The sequence below is a fragment of the Acyrthosiphon pisum genome, chromosome A3 (genome assembly GCF_005508785.2).
Source record: "Acyrthosiphon pisum isolate AL4f chromosome A3, pea_aphid_22Mar2018_4r6ur, whole genome shotgun sequence".
In the NCBI taxonomy this organism is placed as follows: Eukaryota; Metazoa; Arthropoda; class Insecta; order Hemiptera; family Aphididae; genus Acyrthosiphon; species Acyrthosiphon pisum.
The window spans coordinates 35,070,432-35,087,774 of NC_042496.1; the positions used below are offsets into that span (position 1 = coordinate 35,070,432).

Sequence of the window (17,343 nt, forward strand, 5' to 3'; positions counted from 1 at the left end):
ATGGTTATGTAATATCAATAATAATTTTTATTTTTATTATTTAATTATTTATAAATTAACTTAACTTGAATTTGATTAAAAGTAACTCGTTATTTATTAAGTTAATATCAATTAAAATAAGTTAAGTTAAAAATTAAGTTAATGAAAATTTAATTTTAAAAAGTTAAGTTAAAAGTTAAAATTAACTTAATTTTTCACTTTTTAACGCGTTTATGCCCAGGCTTGCCTATATCGCTTATTGTAGGTACGGTACATATTCAAATAAGCTGTATTTATATTTTATAATCTCATGCCACCCGGCTGCATCAACTTCTAATACTCCGTAAATAAATTAACTTTCGTAACATTATTTCAATATTGTGCCCTTTGGTTCAATTTCAATTTATTGACAGTGTTATGAATTTAACTTTAACATTTGATACTTTTTAACACTACATTTGCTTACGCAAATCATTAGCATTCACGTTTCTTAATCTTTAAATGTATAGTAACACTGTAATATTTGAATGCATTTCAGATTAATCTGGAGCTTTACATTTATCTTGTTGGTTTACTTCACTCCAAAGTTGATAAAGGAAGATGGGGTCATAAATATTCCGATGTATTACTATGCCACTTTAATATTAATATTATTTGTAGACGAGGTAAGTAAACAACATGCTTATAAATAATTAATTATACACTCACTTAAATGACTTGGTCATAATAATTAATATCACGATACCAGTTATTAAAATTAAAATAAATAACGTGATTTTTTAAACCTTATCATAATTTAAATTTGATTGTTTTGATGTTCCTGTTGTTTCCAAGTACGGACTCTTAAAAAATACAGCTTAATAATTTTTTTTCACTCTCGGGGAGTTCTGATTTACATTCTATTGATCTACTAAAATCCAGGTGAATCCAGTTTATAAATGAAAATTATTTTCCCAGTTTTGTACGTACTTCATAAAAGAATTTCTTAGAAAATCCACAAAGTAGCAATCTTTTTTTAACCAATTAAAACAAATTGATTTTACTTGTGCTCGTGATTTAATAAAACTATAAAATTATATTTTAATATTATCAAGTTTAAATTTAACAACAATATATTTTTTATTTATCTTTTGTTTTGTAGATCCTATCTTACATCATGTTTGTTGCTGTGTTATCTTTTTTCTCTCGGATAAGCGACCCTCGTTTCGGCGGTACTTACTTAACATTTTTAAATACAGTGACAAATTTGGGAGTTACATGGACGTCCACAGTGGCACTTGGAGTAATTGATTTATTGACGTTTAAAAAATGTTCATTCGATTCTGATAATTACTGTTCTACGTCAGATTATAAAAACGTAAGACAATATTATACGACTATTAAATTTACACACATAATATATTATAATTTAATTTATTAATTTATATTGACTTGAATGATTTTATATTAGAACTATGAAAAGTATAGCATTAAGTTTGTTTAAATTATTATAATAGGTAGCTACTATATTATAACCTTACCTTTTATTTGGCTTGGTTTTCAGATATTGAACTAAAAACATAGGTTCATAATTTAATCACAAGTTGTTTTGTTAATCATATAGAAAAAAAAACTCTAGGTACCTATATCAAGACGTACTTTCGATGAATATTATACACAATATATATTATATAGTACCTATCTATATCCATCAAAAAGTGATAATAATGCCCACATTTTTAGATTAATTTCAATATTTAATTCACATATAAATAAATATCAAATATTAATATTAAACACGATATAATATAATATAATAATATATCGTATATTATATTACTGCTCATAGTAGATAATTTATTACTACCTACCTAATTAAAATGTATATTGTGTTTTTAACATTTTTAGGAATGTGAAGCTATCGGAGGTGATTGTGTTACAACAGTAGATGGCTTCTACTTAGGAACACTTCTAAGTGTTACATTTGGATTTGCCTGGTATGGTTTTTTTAAGAATATTATTAGGAAACTTCAAACTAAAGGATCTTCTCATTGGATGGTGAATATTAAACCACCGATTACAGAAAATATCTAAATGAATATACTACATTACTACCTATGACTGTATATTGTATAATCATGATAATTAATTTAATTGCCTATTATATATAGATAAATGCGACTAAAATAATTATACTTTGTTATGTTTTTTATTAAGTATAATTATTTAATTAAATTAAATTTAGTAAAAATGAAATCTACTAATGTTAACTGTTAATGTTGGGTTAACTTGATTATATTATTATTCAATTAATAACTTTTTCGAGGAAAAACCGAATAAATTGTATTAATATAAAATGAATAAGTTAGCTTTAGTATAGTAAATAATAAATATTGATCTCATGTTTTTTTTAGTTAATAATGTATTTATTTTACTCTGTTAAATAAAATATTTCTAATTGCGAAATATATTGTTTTATAACTTTGTTTGGAACAAAACAAAAATGTTGGACTTCACATCCGTATCTTCACTTGACTATAGGTATTTTATCTTTTAAAGAACCAACATACAAATGCATATATAGGTACATTCAATCATAACAGATGTAAGTAAATAGCGTTATTAATATGTATATCTAATTACATCACGTGATTTGTATGTATGTTTCTGTTTCAATAACATCGAGAAGAGTCATTTGATATAGTGAAGCGAGTATAGTCGATTATTTCAATTAAATGTAACTCTGCATAACGCAACGAAGCATCGCATTTACATAATATATTCTGATATTCATATTGTGTAATAGACATAAAAATATATTGTTATTATTGATACATTACTATACATTAGTGTCTCAGTGGTGTTTTTACGGGAGTGGGAATAGCTGGCCATACACGATCGGATTTTTTCGAGGATTTAGTCCGTCGGATTAAATCTTTGAGTCCTTTACGGATTTAATCCGCGGGACTAAGTCCTTCGTAGTGTCCACTAACGTAAAAATAAAAATCCGTTCACTATGAAGGACCAAATCTTTCAAAGGACTAAATCCGCCTATTAATGAGCAATTTTTCAATGAATTTGGTCCGTCTTACCAGGTCCTCTAGTCTTTTAGTCAATTCTAAAAGATTTATACACGATTCACGGATTTAGATCACATGCTTTAAGTTTTGTTTTGTTTTTGCTTATTGATAACATTTATCTTAGTTAATTTATGTGAGCATAACAATAGTTACCATATAGTGTGGGATAGTGTAGGGGGATTGATCTCTCTGTACATTTTTTTTTTCATTTTTCAACCCAAAGAAATATATTTTTATAATACAGAAAAAATACGTTGTAGTGCTTGGCATACAAATGTTTTGACGATGAGTAACCCGCATATTATGCCCAAAGTTGATTTTGAACATACCAATAATAATTGGATATTATAAATAATATATTATGCATTATAGGAATATGTACCTACTACCTACAATAGCTGGGTACTATAAATTTATTGTAAAACCTACATTAGCTCTAGCCCAACCAACCAATCGGTTAAACATCAATATAATATACAATATGAATAAAAACAATTTGACCGTTTAATCAGCAATAATAATAAAAATAATACTAATACCGAATAAACTAATAAGCCATCCAGACCTTCAGAAATTGGAGCAAAGGTATTGTTTCCAACCACGGGATCTTGTAGCGACCCTTAACTCATAAAGAATTTATACTTGAAAAAAAACAAGCTGGTCCCACACATGTATCTAACAACCAGGCGTCCAAAATTATTAGTTATTACTAGGATTGGAATTTTATAGCACATAAAATTGCACAAATATGCGCTATAATATTACCTTAAATATCACTAAATATGCGCTAAAAATATACAATAAAAACAACAAAATTTGCAAAAAAGGAAATTTATTAATTAATAATTTTTTAATCACTTACAAATTATTATAGGTAGTTACTTAAGATTTAAAATAATTTAGTCACTTTGATTAGAATCCAAATGAATTGACTACACAACGTATTCAATGCTCGTTCGTTGATAATCGGCGATTAATAATCGCAGTAGAAATCGACAAAAAAACCCAACAAAATCAGCAGATAACAAAAATCAGAAGTTAGAACTCAATACCTAATACAAAATTATCGTAATAATACGATTGCCAAAAATCCAAAAACACGTTTACTCAAATATAATTTCATAAAATATGACCGATTTTGATACAAAATAGGTAAAATGCAAAAAAATCTCAAAAAGTTCAAAAAAAGCACTGAAAACTAAAAAATCACAAAATATGCAGAAAAGCAAAATAAAATTTTTAATTTAAGTTCTACGTATCACGAAACACATTTTTAGCTTACATTGCTATTTTTTAAGCATTTCATAAGAAATATGCAAATGCTATGAAATCCCAACCCGGGTTATTACTTATTACAGACCATGAAGGGTCTACAGCAAATAAACCCATATAAATAACAAATTTGAAAAACACGCGTTTAATCGGGCGTACACCAATTCCGTCAAAATAACCTTTTTATCTATAAGAAATTGATTGACTCCGCCGAAGTTTTATACATTAATTTCGCCAGCTCATAATATAATGTTACTAACATTAACATAGCAACCAGGAACTCAATTCGTTCTAAAAGAATTATTGGGATTCGGTTCGTATGTAGCCATAATAATTAATAGACGAATACCATTATTATTACCGTAGCTACCTAATTAAGTATTCAAACATAAGCTATTTTACCTTTTAAGCAAAGTAACTGTGAAGAAAAAATGTAAAGTAGTCAATTAGTTATGAATTATGATGATACAATAATTATAGTAGGTACTTATTTTATTACTGTATGTTAGAATAAAAATAATGATTTATGTACCTATTTGTAGGCATTTATCCCAAAAATTAAAATTATGTGTGTGTTTGTCTTTATTGATTACCAATTTAAGTGTATATGAAAAAAAATATGAAATTGCATTAAGCAATTATTTAAAATTGGTATTTAACCATATCTGTATAGAATTTTTTGTTACAGATTTAGGTATAGTCCTGTAAAGTATTTAAGTAAAAGTATTTGAGTAAAAGTATTCAAATACTTTTTTAAGTTTTGAATAACTTTTTTAATACTTTCAGCATGAAGTATTTTGAATGGTATTTTAAATATTTTTTTTGTATTAAATACTTTTTGGTATTGAATACTTTGGTTTTTTATTTCGAAAATTTTATTTTTATTCGAAATAATTGGTTGGAAAAATATTATTGTCAACTACAATAGTTTTATTTAATATTCTGTATTTCTGTGTTAGCCGAAGCCCAAAGGTTTGTGAAAACCAGATTTCTAAAAAAAATTATTGAATTTTGAATAACAATATTCCCTTTAAAGCTATTAGATAACTATTAGATTACCTACTACCTATGTGTTTATATTACGATAATTAGAAACCCACTTTATAAACCAAAAGTATTTGAAAAGTATTCCAAATACTTTTTCAAAGTATTTGAGTATTTACTCAAGTACTTTATAAAAGTATTCTTTACAGGACTGGACTTAGGGCATATAGACCTATGTATGTGAAAATGGGAAAAACAATTTCTGGTAAATGAAATTTATACTAATTATTTCAATTAAAACTATAAATTAATGTATTAAACATTAGAGAACAGTATACTAAATAGTAAACAAACTAGTGAACTAAATTTCATACTTAGACCATCAAGATGTTAGTAAAAAAAGTTCTATTCGAATCCATTAAGAGATATAGTTGTTACCATTTAAACAATTTAAGTTAATTTTGTTCTTGGTACAACTGCGTGCTGAAAAATTTTGAAGTTGCGAAAAAAAAATTGCCAGGTTAAAATAAAGAAACACGTCTATTTACGTTTTTTGAAATTCTACATTATCGATTCATAATTATTAAAAAAAACCACGTCTTGTACAAAGAAATATAACATACACTCTGTATATACGTATTTATTCCAGCAAAGATTACGTATCTCGTATATTAAACAATTTATTAAAATATAATATATTCTCTTACTATATATAATAAGTAATAACCATAGGCTTATCTATTGAATACCAAGACATCAACAGTGCAATTGGACAGTGATTAAAATGGATATTTGGCGTGCCTTTATTAAATCCAGAAAAAGCGTATAATTGAAAGCTTTTGACTTTTAAGTCAATCGTTCCTGATGACGAGATGCTAAAAAGATTCTGTGATAGTTTATGTGATAATTATATTGACGAAACATTTAAAATGTATCCGAGTACAAACAACTAATAATAGTTGTGAATAAGTTAGTTAGATAATTGCGTTTCATTCTAAACTTAACACACTTCACGCGATTCACTAAAGTACAACTTGATATATTTTTGTTTTTACACCATTGAATTAAAAAATACAAAATAATTCGTGTGATTAGGGAATTGAACACAAATAAAATCAGTAAAATGAATTATTATGAATTGAAAAAAATACCTATTTTTGACGATAATTTAAATAAAAAAATTGATAGATTCACTTATAATATTAAATTGGCATCAAATCAATAGTTTAAAATAGGACAATTTAATTTTAATAAAAAAATTGACAACGTAACTTGGAACAAAAATTAAACGACGATGGAACCATAAAACAAACAAACTCGGCGAGTATAATGTGCTTCATAGCAGCCGAAGAACAAGTTCCTTTTCTACCGTTTTTAATGAAATGGACACAGGAAACTCCGACTCACAAATATAACATGCAAAAAAGAAAGACTTTTATTGCAACCTTGAATTTCCTTCTACATTTCCTTGTACATTTGAAATTATGGAATTTTTGTTAGTACGAGAGCATATTTTACATATCGAAAACTCAAAACAGTGAAAGCAACGACCAGTTTGCCGAAACGAAGCGAAACATGAAACACGTACAACCATAAAGGCGGAGAATTTAAACTTGTTAAGACGTAAACGAAACGTATAAAGGGTGAGGAATGGGCAGTCACGGGTTGGCTAGGATGCTGGGATGCTATAGCATCCGTTGCCCTAAAATATATTTGTCTAATATTATTTATTATATATTTAAAGACTCTAGACACTTAATTAACTGCAGATCGTTACCTATCGTTAGTTATCTATAATATTGTACAATTTTGATTGAAAGTTTGTTGTAACTTGGTACTTACTTACATTTTTAACTTATATTTAATATTTAGTATTTTTAAAACAAAATAAAATATATTAGTATTTTATAAGTGATCTACATGTTTTAAATTTGCACCAAAAATGTTTGTTATTTGCCCTTTAAATTGTGTAGCATTCCGTGCCCTTTTTTACCAGTCCACGCCTGTAAATGGGGGAGGGTATAGATATAGAGACACGAAATTTTTCATGAAACACTGACCGCGGTCGAATACTTGTATTCAAAATCAAGGAGTAATAACTATATTATAGTAAAAAAATTACCAAACATGGCCATGGCGAAGATATCTAATTTTATAACAAAACCGCACAGACAGTATTCGCAAATCGCAATTACACATTTAACGGTGATGCGTCACTGCGTCACTATGGGTCGTTAAAATAATTATTTCGCCACCGATTAAAACCATTATCACCAATAATAATTATAATTTATAAATGTCATAATATAATACACTGTTAATGAGTTTATAAGTACAAATTGTACGGTGAATATTGTTTGTTTTAATAACACAACGATGTCCTGCATCAGAATGTGATATCCTAAACGGCCAATTAACTAGTACCAATCAGTGTACATTTTATAAAGATAATGGTAGAAAATATTATATAATAGTTCAAAACATGGTATGTCCACCTCGGATCGTATGAATTGATATTTTACGAAGAGAAAACATTTTTTCAGACCAACAGTTCCACAAAATACTTCTATACGTTATAATTTTAATAATCGATGGTACGGGTACCTTTTAGTTATTTAACAGTAATAATAAATTGTAATGTTATAATTGATATTCATATAGTATTTAATTTCTTAGGTCATTGATGCAAGTTATGATGGATGATAATGATATTACGTTAAGCACTATAAGCACTATAAACCTTGTTCCAGTACAAAATTCAGACAACTGCAAAAAAATCACCAAGGTTCATAACTTAAACGGTGACCGATGGAATTTAGTAAAACTATTGTTTTTATACATACTGCAAGGTGTGCCATTGGGATTCAGTGATGCATTTCCGATTTTACTAAAATCTAAACATTTTTCGTACTATGACCAGGTAAAGTATACGAAACGTTGAATAGCCAAAGAAGGAGCTTTAGTAATTAATAATAATATAATATTCATGGATGGATTGATTATAATGTAATATTACTTTGTTATTTAGGCGATATTTAGTGTAAGTACGTGGCCGTTTACTTTCAAAATTTTATGGGCTCCGTTAGTCGACTCTATTTATTGCCCATCAGTGGGAAGGCGGAAAATGTGGCTCGTTCCTGTACACCTACTGCTTGGTAACTTATAATAGACTAAACAGTAAACACTTAAGTATTGAATAATGAATTATAATATATAGTACGCTTTGAAATATTGAACAAATATAATTTCTATCTATTTTCATTTTTCAATAATGACATGATTATTGCTCGTTGACAAAAATAATAATGTTTACAGAACATTACACTTAAAATTATGATATGATTTTTAATTAACATTTAATTTTTATGTTAAAATTAATCAGCTGCTGTCAATTTTTCGTCTTAATATTGATTTCGATGAAATATATATTACACTCAACAGATTACAGAATTAGTCCATTTTAGTGTTCTGTATTTCCATGTATGTACTATGACACTATGTAGTATACTAGTATATATGTACAACAAAACATTTTCCCGGTCACATTAAAAGTCTTGATCATTAAACAAATATCGATAATCGATATGTTATTACAAAATTACTTTATAATTGATTAATTTAAATTTATATTATAAACAAAAATACTTTTTTAGTAATATACACTAAAAAGACTAGGTAATAAACTAGGTAGAGTAAGATCATACAAATGAGTTACGATCGCACAATTAAATGCTATATCATATTTTTTTTATTATTTAAAAATAGAAACATTTACAACCTGCAATATTTTTTTATCATCTGATCATATTTATCTACATGTTTTGGCTGGACTATATTTTAAATTATACAGTATTATAAAATTAAATTAAACATGAATATCATAGAATTTAGGTAGGTACACACGATACCTAACACAAATATGAACAATCGTAGTTTTTTTTTTTTAATTTTAAATTTTTTGTACCTGTCACCACCGTTCGGGGTAGGTAGTATTACTGATTCAGTTTTCTTTAACAGTGTCTTGATTTATGGGGAAGTGAATCTAGTTGGTACATTTAGAAGGTAAAAAAAAAATGCAATAGTTTTCAAAAGCACAGAGAAAAACAAAATAAAAATTAAGGAAAATCGGGAATTCTTACGCAAAATCGATTTTAGTTTTTGATGCAACAACGTGATATAATTTTAAAAATATTTTGACTTATTTTGAGCTATTTACGAACATATTCAGTTTCAAATTTTTTTATTTTTTTTTTTTTATAAATATCAATAATATTTTATTTGTTAGGTCAAAAAGCTTGAAAATGAAATACAAGGTTCTATTATATTGTTACAATGACAGTTCAAAAATATTAAAAATACAGTCTCAATATTTTTTATAATCAATTTAAGTTCAAATTGTGACAAAAGGCGTAAAAATCAAGAAAATGTGCAAATTATTTTGAGTTAGAAATTCCTAAATATTTTTCTTTTTAAATCTAAGATTTTAAAATGTAATACAAGATCCATATAAGTTTGTCTTATATACTTTTATCAACAAAAAAAAGAAAGTCATACTACATTTTTATGAGTTTTGAAGTAGGTATACTCACAAATTTTTAAAACATTGGATATTCACTCGATTTCTTAAGAAGCGGTTTTCTTATTTTGTTGTAATTCAAAAATGAATATCCATAGATACTTGAAATTTATATCACATGGATATTTTTTTCAATTATAATACTTGAGAAAATTTTTAAAATATTTTAACTGGTTTAGAGGTGTTTACAGACATTTTCAATTTTAGATTCTGAGCGGAGCGATAAATGTATTGATTTTACAATGATGTGTGTTTTTTTTTGTTTTTGTCATCACCGTTTGAGGCAGTAAAACTGCTTTGATTTTCTTCATACAGTATCTTGTTCGATGGAAAGTGAATATAGTTGGTGCATTCAGGAAGTCAAAATTTAAAATTCCCAGTAGTTTTAAAAAGCGCCCGGAAAAACAAAATTAAAATTAAGAAAAAACGGTAATTTTTACACAAAATCGATTTTGGTTTTTGGTAACCTACTAAAAGAAATGACAGATACATGCAATTATCACTAGTTGTTTATATTAGCATTTTCTATACACGATAAAATGTTCAAAATAGTTTGATTTCTTTTGAAATGTTTACGGACATTTTCAGTTTCCAATATTTTTAGTTTTTTTTTTATTCATGTCAATATTGTCATATTTGTTGGGTAAAAAAGTTTGAAATTTTAATAGAGGCTTCTAATATATTGTGACAATGACAATTGAAAAATATTAAAAATCCATAGAGACAAATTATTTTTATAAATATTTAAAGTTCAAATCTTCACAAAACACGTAAAAGTCACGAAAATTTGCATATTTTTTTAAGTTAGAAATTCATAAAAATGTTTTTTTTTTTTAAATCTAAGATTTGAAAATGTAATACAAGATTCCTTATAAGTTTGTTTCGCTTTATAAAAAAAATTTTTACGAGAAAGTTAAATTAAATTTTGATGAGCGTTTCAATTCATATTTTTACATTGGATATTCACTCAATTTCCTATGTAGCGATATTTTTATTTTGTTGTAATTCAAAAACGAATAACTGTAGATATATGAAAATACACAACTTTTTTTTTAAGCATTTAAATTTCGATTTTTAACAATATTTATCAAATTTAAAAACTAAAAATGATTTTGTAATTAAAAATGTTCAATAAAATGTTCAACTTTTATAGTCAAGGATTGGAAATTTAAAACTAGGTTCCACGTTAAAAGGTTATCGTGCAACCAAAAAATCTCAAAAATATGAAAACACAGTATTTTTATAGTTATTTTATGTTCAAATTTGGACGAAATTACATATAAATAACCAAGAATAACGATTTGAGTTATTTTGTTCTAATTTTATATTATTAAGTCAAGTGTCAACTTACCGGCTACCGTAATAATAAGTAATAACAATATAAATATAATTTAAAATATCTACACTGACATACCGTCTCCGCTTAGAATCGTTTTTCGTATACCTTACAACAGAGCAACATCCACTTACCCGCTTTTTTTAGTTATTAATTGAACATTTAAAACAAGATTTCTCATAAATATTTCATTCTATAGCCAAAAAATCTAAAAAATATAAAATACATATTTTTTAAAGATATTCATTATTTGGGAAAAAGCAGCTGCCTCCCCTACGAGGATTTTGGTTTCCCAAGATCTTATACATTAATACCTTTTATTACCAATTTTTGATAATACATATTTAAATAATAATAATAATAATATTATGTTCAATATTGGTATACTGCAGGTATGCTATTTGAAAATAGTAAATCGACAATAATATTATATTATGTTATATTGATAAGACAGCTTCAAGTTTCAACTATGGTTACTGGTTTCTTCTTTGATATTACCAAGTTATCATACCATCAACCTAATTCGCAAATCACTTATCACCAAAATGACAACTTTTCGGGAGAGCAAAAAAACGTTCCAAACATTTCGTAGGCATGATTCCCATTACGCAAAAGTCCTATCTCAGTATCTCCATCATATTTTGCATATTTCGCTAAACGACGCGACGTATGGAACTTAAATAAAATATATTACCTATTTTAAAAGTTGTTCAAATTATGTGTTTTTATTTATTAATTTTAGATTGTGATCGAAGCGATGAATGTATTGGTTTTACAATGATGAGTGTTTTTTTTTTTTGATCTTTTTTTGGTCTGTCATCACCTTTTGGGACACTAAAAGTGCTTGGATTTTCTTCAACAGAATCTTTTCTGATAGAAAAATGAATCTAGTTGGTACTATAAGAGTTCAAAAGTTTTCTAGTAGTTTTAAAAGGCGCCGTGAAAAACAAAAGAAAAATTAAGAAAAAACAGGAATTTATACACAAAATCGATTTACAAATTACTGTAGATTTATGCAATTTTGACTGAATGTTTATATTAGCATTTTCTATACACCATAGCATTTTCAAAATATTTTGACTTATTTTGAGCTGTTTACGGATATCTTCAATTTAAAATTTTTTTTAGGTTTTTATTCTATAAAATATAAATATAAAAAAAAAAAATGTTTGTTGCGTAAAAAAACTTGAAAATTTAATAGAAGGCTCATAATACCTATAATGTTTCAAAGACAGATGAAAAATATTGAAAATCCATAGTCACAGTTTTCTTTTATATAAGCATTTAAAGTTCAAATATTGACAAAATACGTAAAATTTACGAAAATGCAAGATTCCTCATAAGTTTTTCTACCTTTATCAAAAAAAACAAAATGTCTACAAAGAAATCAAATTAAATTTTTATGAGCGTTTGAACTTTGAAGTTCATATTTTTACAACATTGGATATTCACTTGATTTAAGGAGGGGCTTCCTATTTCCGCCTATTTAGTAATGATCACTATATATAGAATAACTAGTTAGGTACACACTCATTCACATGACACGCACATATAAAATTGAATATATTGAACTACTTAAAAACGGTCGGTTAAAATCCCTTTATATGGTATATATTATGATAAAAGTTTTAATTTTACATTTTAGGCACTTGTCTACTGGTGTGTAGTTTGTATATCAATGGCTGGTTGTCGAATACTGGGGATCCAAACGTGATTCCACTCACTGTTGTTTGGTTAATCATAAATTGCTTGGCTGCTACTCAGGATATTGTAGTTGATGGATGGGCATGCTCTATGCTACAAAAGTTTGATATATAATATTTTATACCTATTATAGTATACATTTATAAAAGTACAAAAATTTTATAAAGTTAAAATTCTTAACAATCCTAAGCTTCAATGACACAAAAAATAATAACAGAAAACTGAGAATACCTACTAACAGTGTAAACAACATAATATGTGTTTAGACATAACATACACTACTCGTCAATGTGCAACGCAACCGGTCAATCGCTGGGATCGTTCTTAGGATATGCAGTTGTATTGTTACTCAGATCTGAAACGTTTTGCAACAAATGGCTGCGTTTTTATCCTAAATCCGGTGGTATTATCACGTTAAAAGGTAAACCTACCAGTAAACATTATGGGTTAGAGTATACGTGGTATATAATGTTGTATGTTATTTGTGGTAAATAGACATCCCCCCCCCCCCCCAGACTGTTTTCGGTCTAGCAGGACATTTTCCCATCCAAATATTTTTGATGCGGACATTCCCCCCCCCCATTTTGTTTTTAAAGTTAATTATTGACTAATAATATTGAATTTAATAATGTAATATTATTTATTAAATAAAATATAAAAGTTATAAAATTGTTTTTACTTTCATAAATTTAATAGATTATAATTATATAAATGTATATGTTTGATAAACTGATCAACTTTCTTGATACAATAAAAATAAGTAGGTATAAAGTAAAATATAATTAATAATTAATAAAAATTGTTAAAAACTCCGACATAAAAATTAATAATGATATATTTTGTAAAAAAGAGACCGAGTGCGAGTCGGACTCGAATATGAAGGGCTCCGTAGCAGCAAGTAACATAAATAATAAGTCGTTTCGTTCGGCCGGCACGAACTCTGGCCCCACCACCAGGTCCAGCAGAAGTCTTATCTAATATTATAATAATATTACCCGCTCGGATCCTGCCGCGCGAATTATAATTATTATTTACTTATTTACTTATTTATTTATTAAAAAAAACATCTTACTAGATATCGTTCAAATCAATTTTCGGTGGAAGTTTGCATGGTAATGTACATCATATATTTTTTTTAGTTTTATCATCCTCTTATTTTAGGAGTTATGGGGGGGGACACACTTTTTATCGCTTTGGAAGTGTCTCTCGCGCAAACTATTCAGTTTAGAAAAAAATGATACTATATAGAAACCTCAATATCATTTTTGAAGACCTATCCATAGATACCCCACACGTATGGGTTGGATGAAAAATTTATTTATTTATTCTATTTTTGTGTGAAAATCTCAATGCGGTTCACAGAATACATCTATTTACCAAGTTTCAACAGAGGAAAGTGGCTGTGATACCTGGATGGACAGACAGACGGACATGACGAATCTATAAGGGTTCCGTTTTTGCTACAGAATCCTAAAAACATTTGAATTCTGATTCTTTTATTATTTCTTAACTTATATTTTTAAGCCTTTGTTCGTATTTATTATTTTTATTTTTTGTTAAAACTACTAGTTTGAATATTTAACAATTTAATAATTTCTTGTGAATTTGATTCAAGTAGTTCAGTTGATCAAAAATATACATCTATAATTTATTATATTTATGAAAATATTAGACGATATGCATAAATATAATCATATAAAATAATAATATTATATTATTAAATAGTAAACTTTAAAAAAAAATGGGGGAAATGTCCGCATCAAAAATATATCGGGGGAAAATATCCTTGATTCATATATGTCACGAGTGTGTGTATGTGTGAACACAAATTTACAATACCTACATGGCTATATATTATATATTATACGAACATAGACATAATACTATATATTATAGTATATATATATATAAAAAAAAATGTAATGGTTGGATATTTCACACAGGGTATCTATATTTTTGGGGAATCGTGTACATTGTAGCAGCGGCTTGTGTGTCCAAGTTCAAAAGCGAAATCCAACCGTCAGCCGAACAAAAAGGTCTGGGCGTATTAAATACGTACAAGCTACTTTGGGACATAATGAAGTTGCCAAACGTTAAGATACTAGGCGCGATATTTCTGACTGGAAAAGTAAGCGAAGACAATTTGTTAATATACTACCTAATACCTATTTACAATAATAATAATAATATATAGAGTATTATAGACTCAAGTATCCTAACTGGCCCTTGCTACATTTCAAATTACTTAATGAAAATATAAAATGTTAGGATTTTTCTGTATTTTATTTAATTATATTTATAAAATTATTAAAATCGAGATAATGTTTATCGTAAACCGTAGATATGAATTATTATCTAATATTGAACTATTTAATGTCTTAATTATATATTATTTATAAGGGGCATAGTTAACATAGTTTTTTTTATATGTTCTCTAGCCCGCTAGATTTTTTAACTCAACAAATTGGCTTTCTAGTAGCATTGAGTTGCCCATCCTTGACTTATATCATTATTCAACTATATATATTATATTATTTAAATTTTTAGATTTTTGACTATGTGATTATTTCTATGTGCCTTAAACTTTCATATTGTATAGGTATTCAATTACATATAAGTGGATTAATGTGTTTATCAGTTGGTAGTCTTGGCATAACTTTTTTGAAAAATATTGGTTATCATTTAGAAAAATTACTCCAAATTCTATATTTGGGTTCTTCTTCTTACACTAAAAATTTAAGTCTATTAACTACTCCTATAAACTTCTACTAAAATTCACTATTGCTATAACTATGAGGTATGAACATACCAAATACGTTTATAAATATCTAAGCAATCATTAAGTGTATACCTACTGTATATAGACGTGTAGTACACAATTTACATTTTTATTTACTGATTGCCGATTGGAAGTTTTATAGGAACTCTATACATATTACATATAGATTACTAACGACTTATGTTATTCATAGATAGGATTCGCCACTGTCGACACAGTGACTAATATGGAATTCATGGAAGCTGGAGTATCTGAAAACAATATTGTTATAATTGGCATAATGGTGTTTTTAGTAAAATTGGTAGTTCCTATAGCAATGACTAAAACAACAAATTCAATGAAATCGATGGATGTTTACATGCAGTGTATACCATACAGGTATTTTAAACATACATTTTATAAAATATACACTACTAGTCTTTAGATTTATCATGAATATTCATGATAAATCATAATAATGAACGTTTCAAATTGTCAATACGTTGTTACCTCATACTTGTACAGGATAAATAATAATATTATAAATATCGAATCTGATATAGTGATATCTAATAACAATTTGAACACAACAATTTACATCAAAAATAATTTTGAAAACGAAAAAATTTAAAAGTATTCTAATGTTACAGATTGCTGCATGGTTTAGCATTCACGTTGTTGTTGTATTACACTCCAACACTTTTGAGAATCGGTGGTATTGTCCAAACATTTTTTTACACAATGTTGGGATTCACCTTTATAACACATCAAGTAAATAACGTTCATATTTATATTGTTGCATTTTTTGTTTCATTGTATCTGTGTACCTACCAATGTTATCTTTTGGTCGACATTCTACAAATTCATAAGCTGTTTAATATACCTAAAATAAAATATGTTTTGAAGTTAATTATGCGTTTTTGAACAGAAAATTATGAAAATTCCTTAGTAAATAGGTACTATATTTTATTTAATTCTTATAGATCTTTTCATTCATTATGTACGTCATTTACCTGTCATTTGTATCTAAAGTAAGTGATCCGAATTTTGGTGGAATTTACATGACATTGCTATGCACTTTTGCAAACGTTAGCTTAGCTATAACAAAGACGGGTTCACTTTGGTTGGTTGACGTTCTTACCTTCAAACAGTGTACTACCAACTCTCAAAACTATTGTGCGGTTCCTACATTGATAAAAGTAATTAATTGAAAAAAATGAATTATTTTAAACTGTTTTTGTACACTTTAATTTTTCTTTAAAACATTATTGTAATACGTTAAAATATATCGTTTTCATATCATATAAATGCTTGGTGTAAATCATTATTAACAACTTAATAATATAAATATTCAATATTATATTATTCTAGTCTTGTCGAGCAGCAGGCGGCAAATGCAGTACTATAATCGATGGATTCTACGCCGAGATAGTTATCTCATCTATTTTGGGTGTATTATGGTTATACTTAATAAAAAAACCATTAATTAACTTACACCTCAGTGATCGAAAAAATTGGCTTGTTTACAATGAAGAAAATGTGGTAAAAGTAAATGTTAATGACACTATTTAAATAATAATTTTAAGAAAAATGTGTTTAAATGAAAGTATGTATATTTGAGACTGTACAATTATAATTAAAGACAATATTTTAATTTTTTTTTTCAAGATCTTTT

General features: G+C 27.0%; 2 protein-coding genes across 2 annotated transcripts in view; both read left to right on the plus strand.

Annotated features, from left to right (window-relative positions):
• Positions 1 to 2,420, plus strand: part of LOC100169490 (acetyl-coenzyme A transporter 1) — a 6,438-nt gene extending 4,018 nt beyond the window's left edge. The window contains exons 7-9 of the mRNA XM_001944947.5: positions 518 to 644; positions 1,121 to 1,336; positions 1,867 to 2,420. Of these exons, the coding sequence (XP_001944982.1) occupies positions 518 to 644; positions 1,121 to 1,336; positions 1,867 to 2,052 (529 nt within the window). The 3' untranslated portion in view covers positions 2,053 to 2,420. The remainder of the gene's footprint in view (positions 1 to 517; positions 645 to 1,120; positions 1,337 to 1,866) is intronic.
• Positions 2,421 to 7,753: 5,333 nt separating this feature from the next.
• Positions 7,754 to 17,323, plus strand: LOC100167419 (acetyl-coenzyme A transporter 1). The gene is made up of 10 exons (XM_001944993.4): positions 7,754 to 7,888; positions 7,971 to 8,214; positions 8,323 to 8,449; positions 12,852 to 13,011; positions 13,177 to 13,331; positions 14,854 to 15,038; positions 15,883 to 16,067; positions 16,319 to 16,439; positions 16,652 to 16,867; positions 17,040 to 17,323. Exons 2-10 carry the CDS (start codon positions 7,978 to 7,980, stop codon positions 17,238 to 17,240), a joined length of 1,587 nt encoding a protein of 528 aa, XP_001945028.2. The 5' UTR covers positions 7,754 to 7,888; positions 7,971 to 7,977; the 3' UTR covers positions 17,241 to 17,323.
• The last annotated feature ends 20 nt before the right edge of the window (positions 17,324 to 17,343 follow it).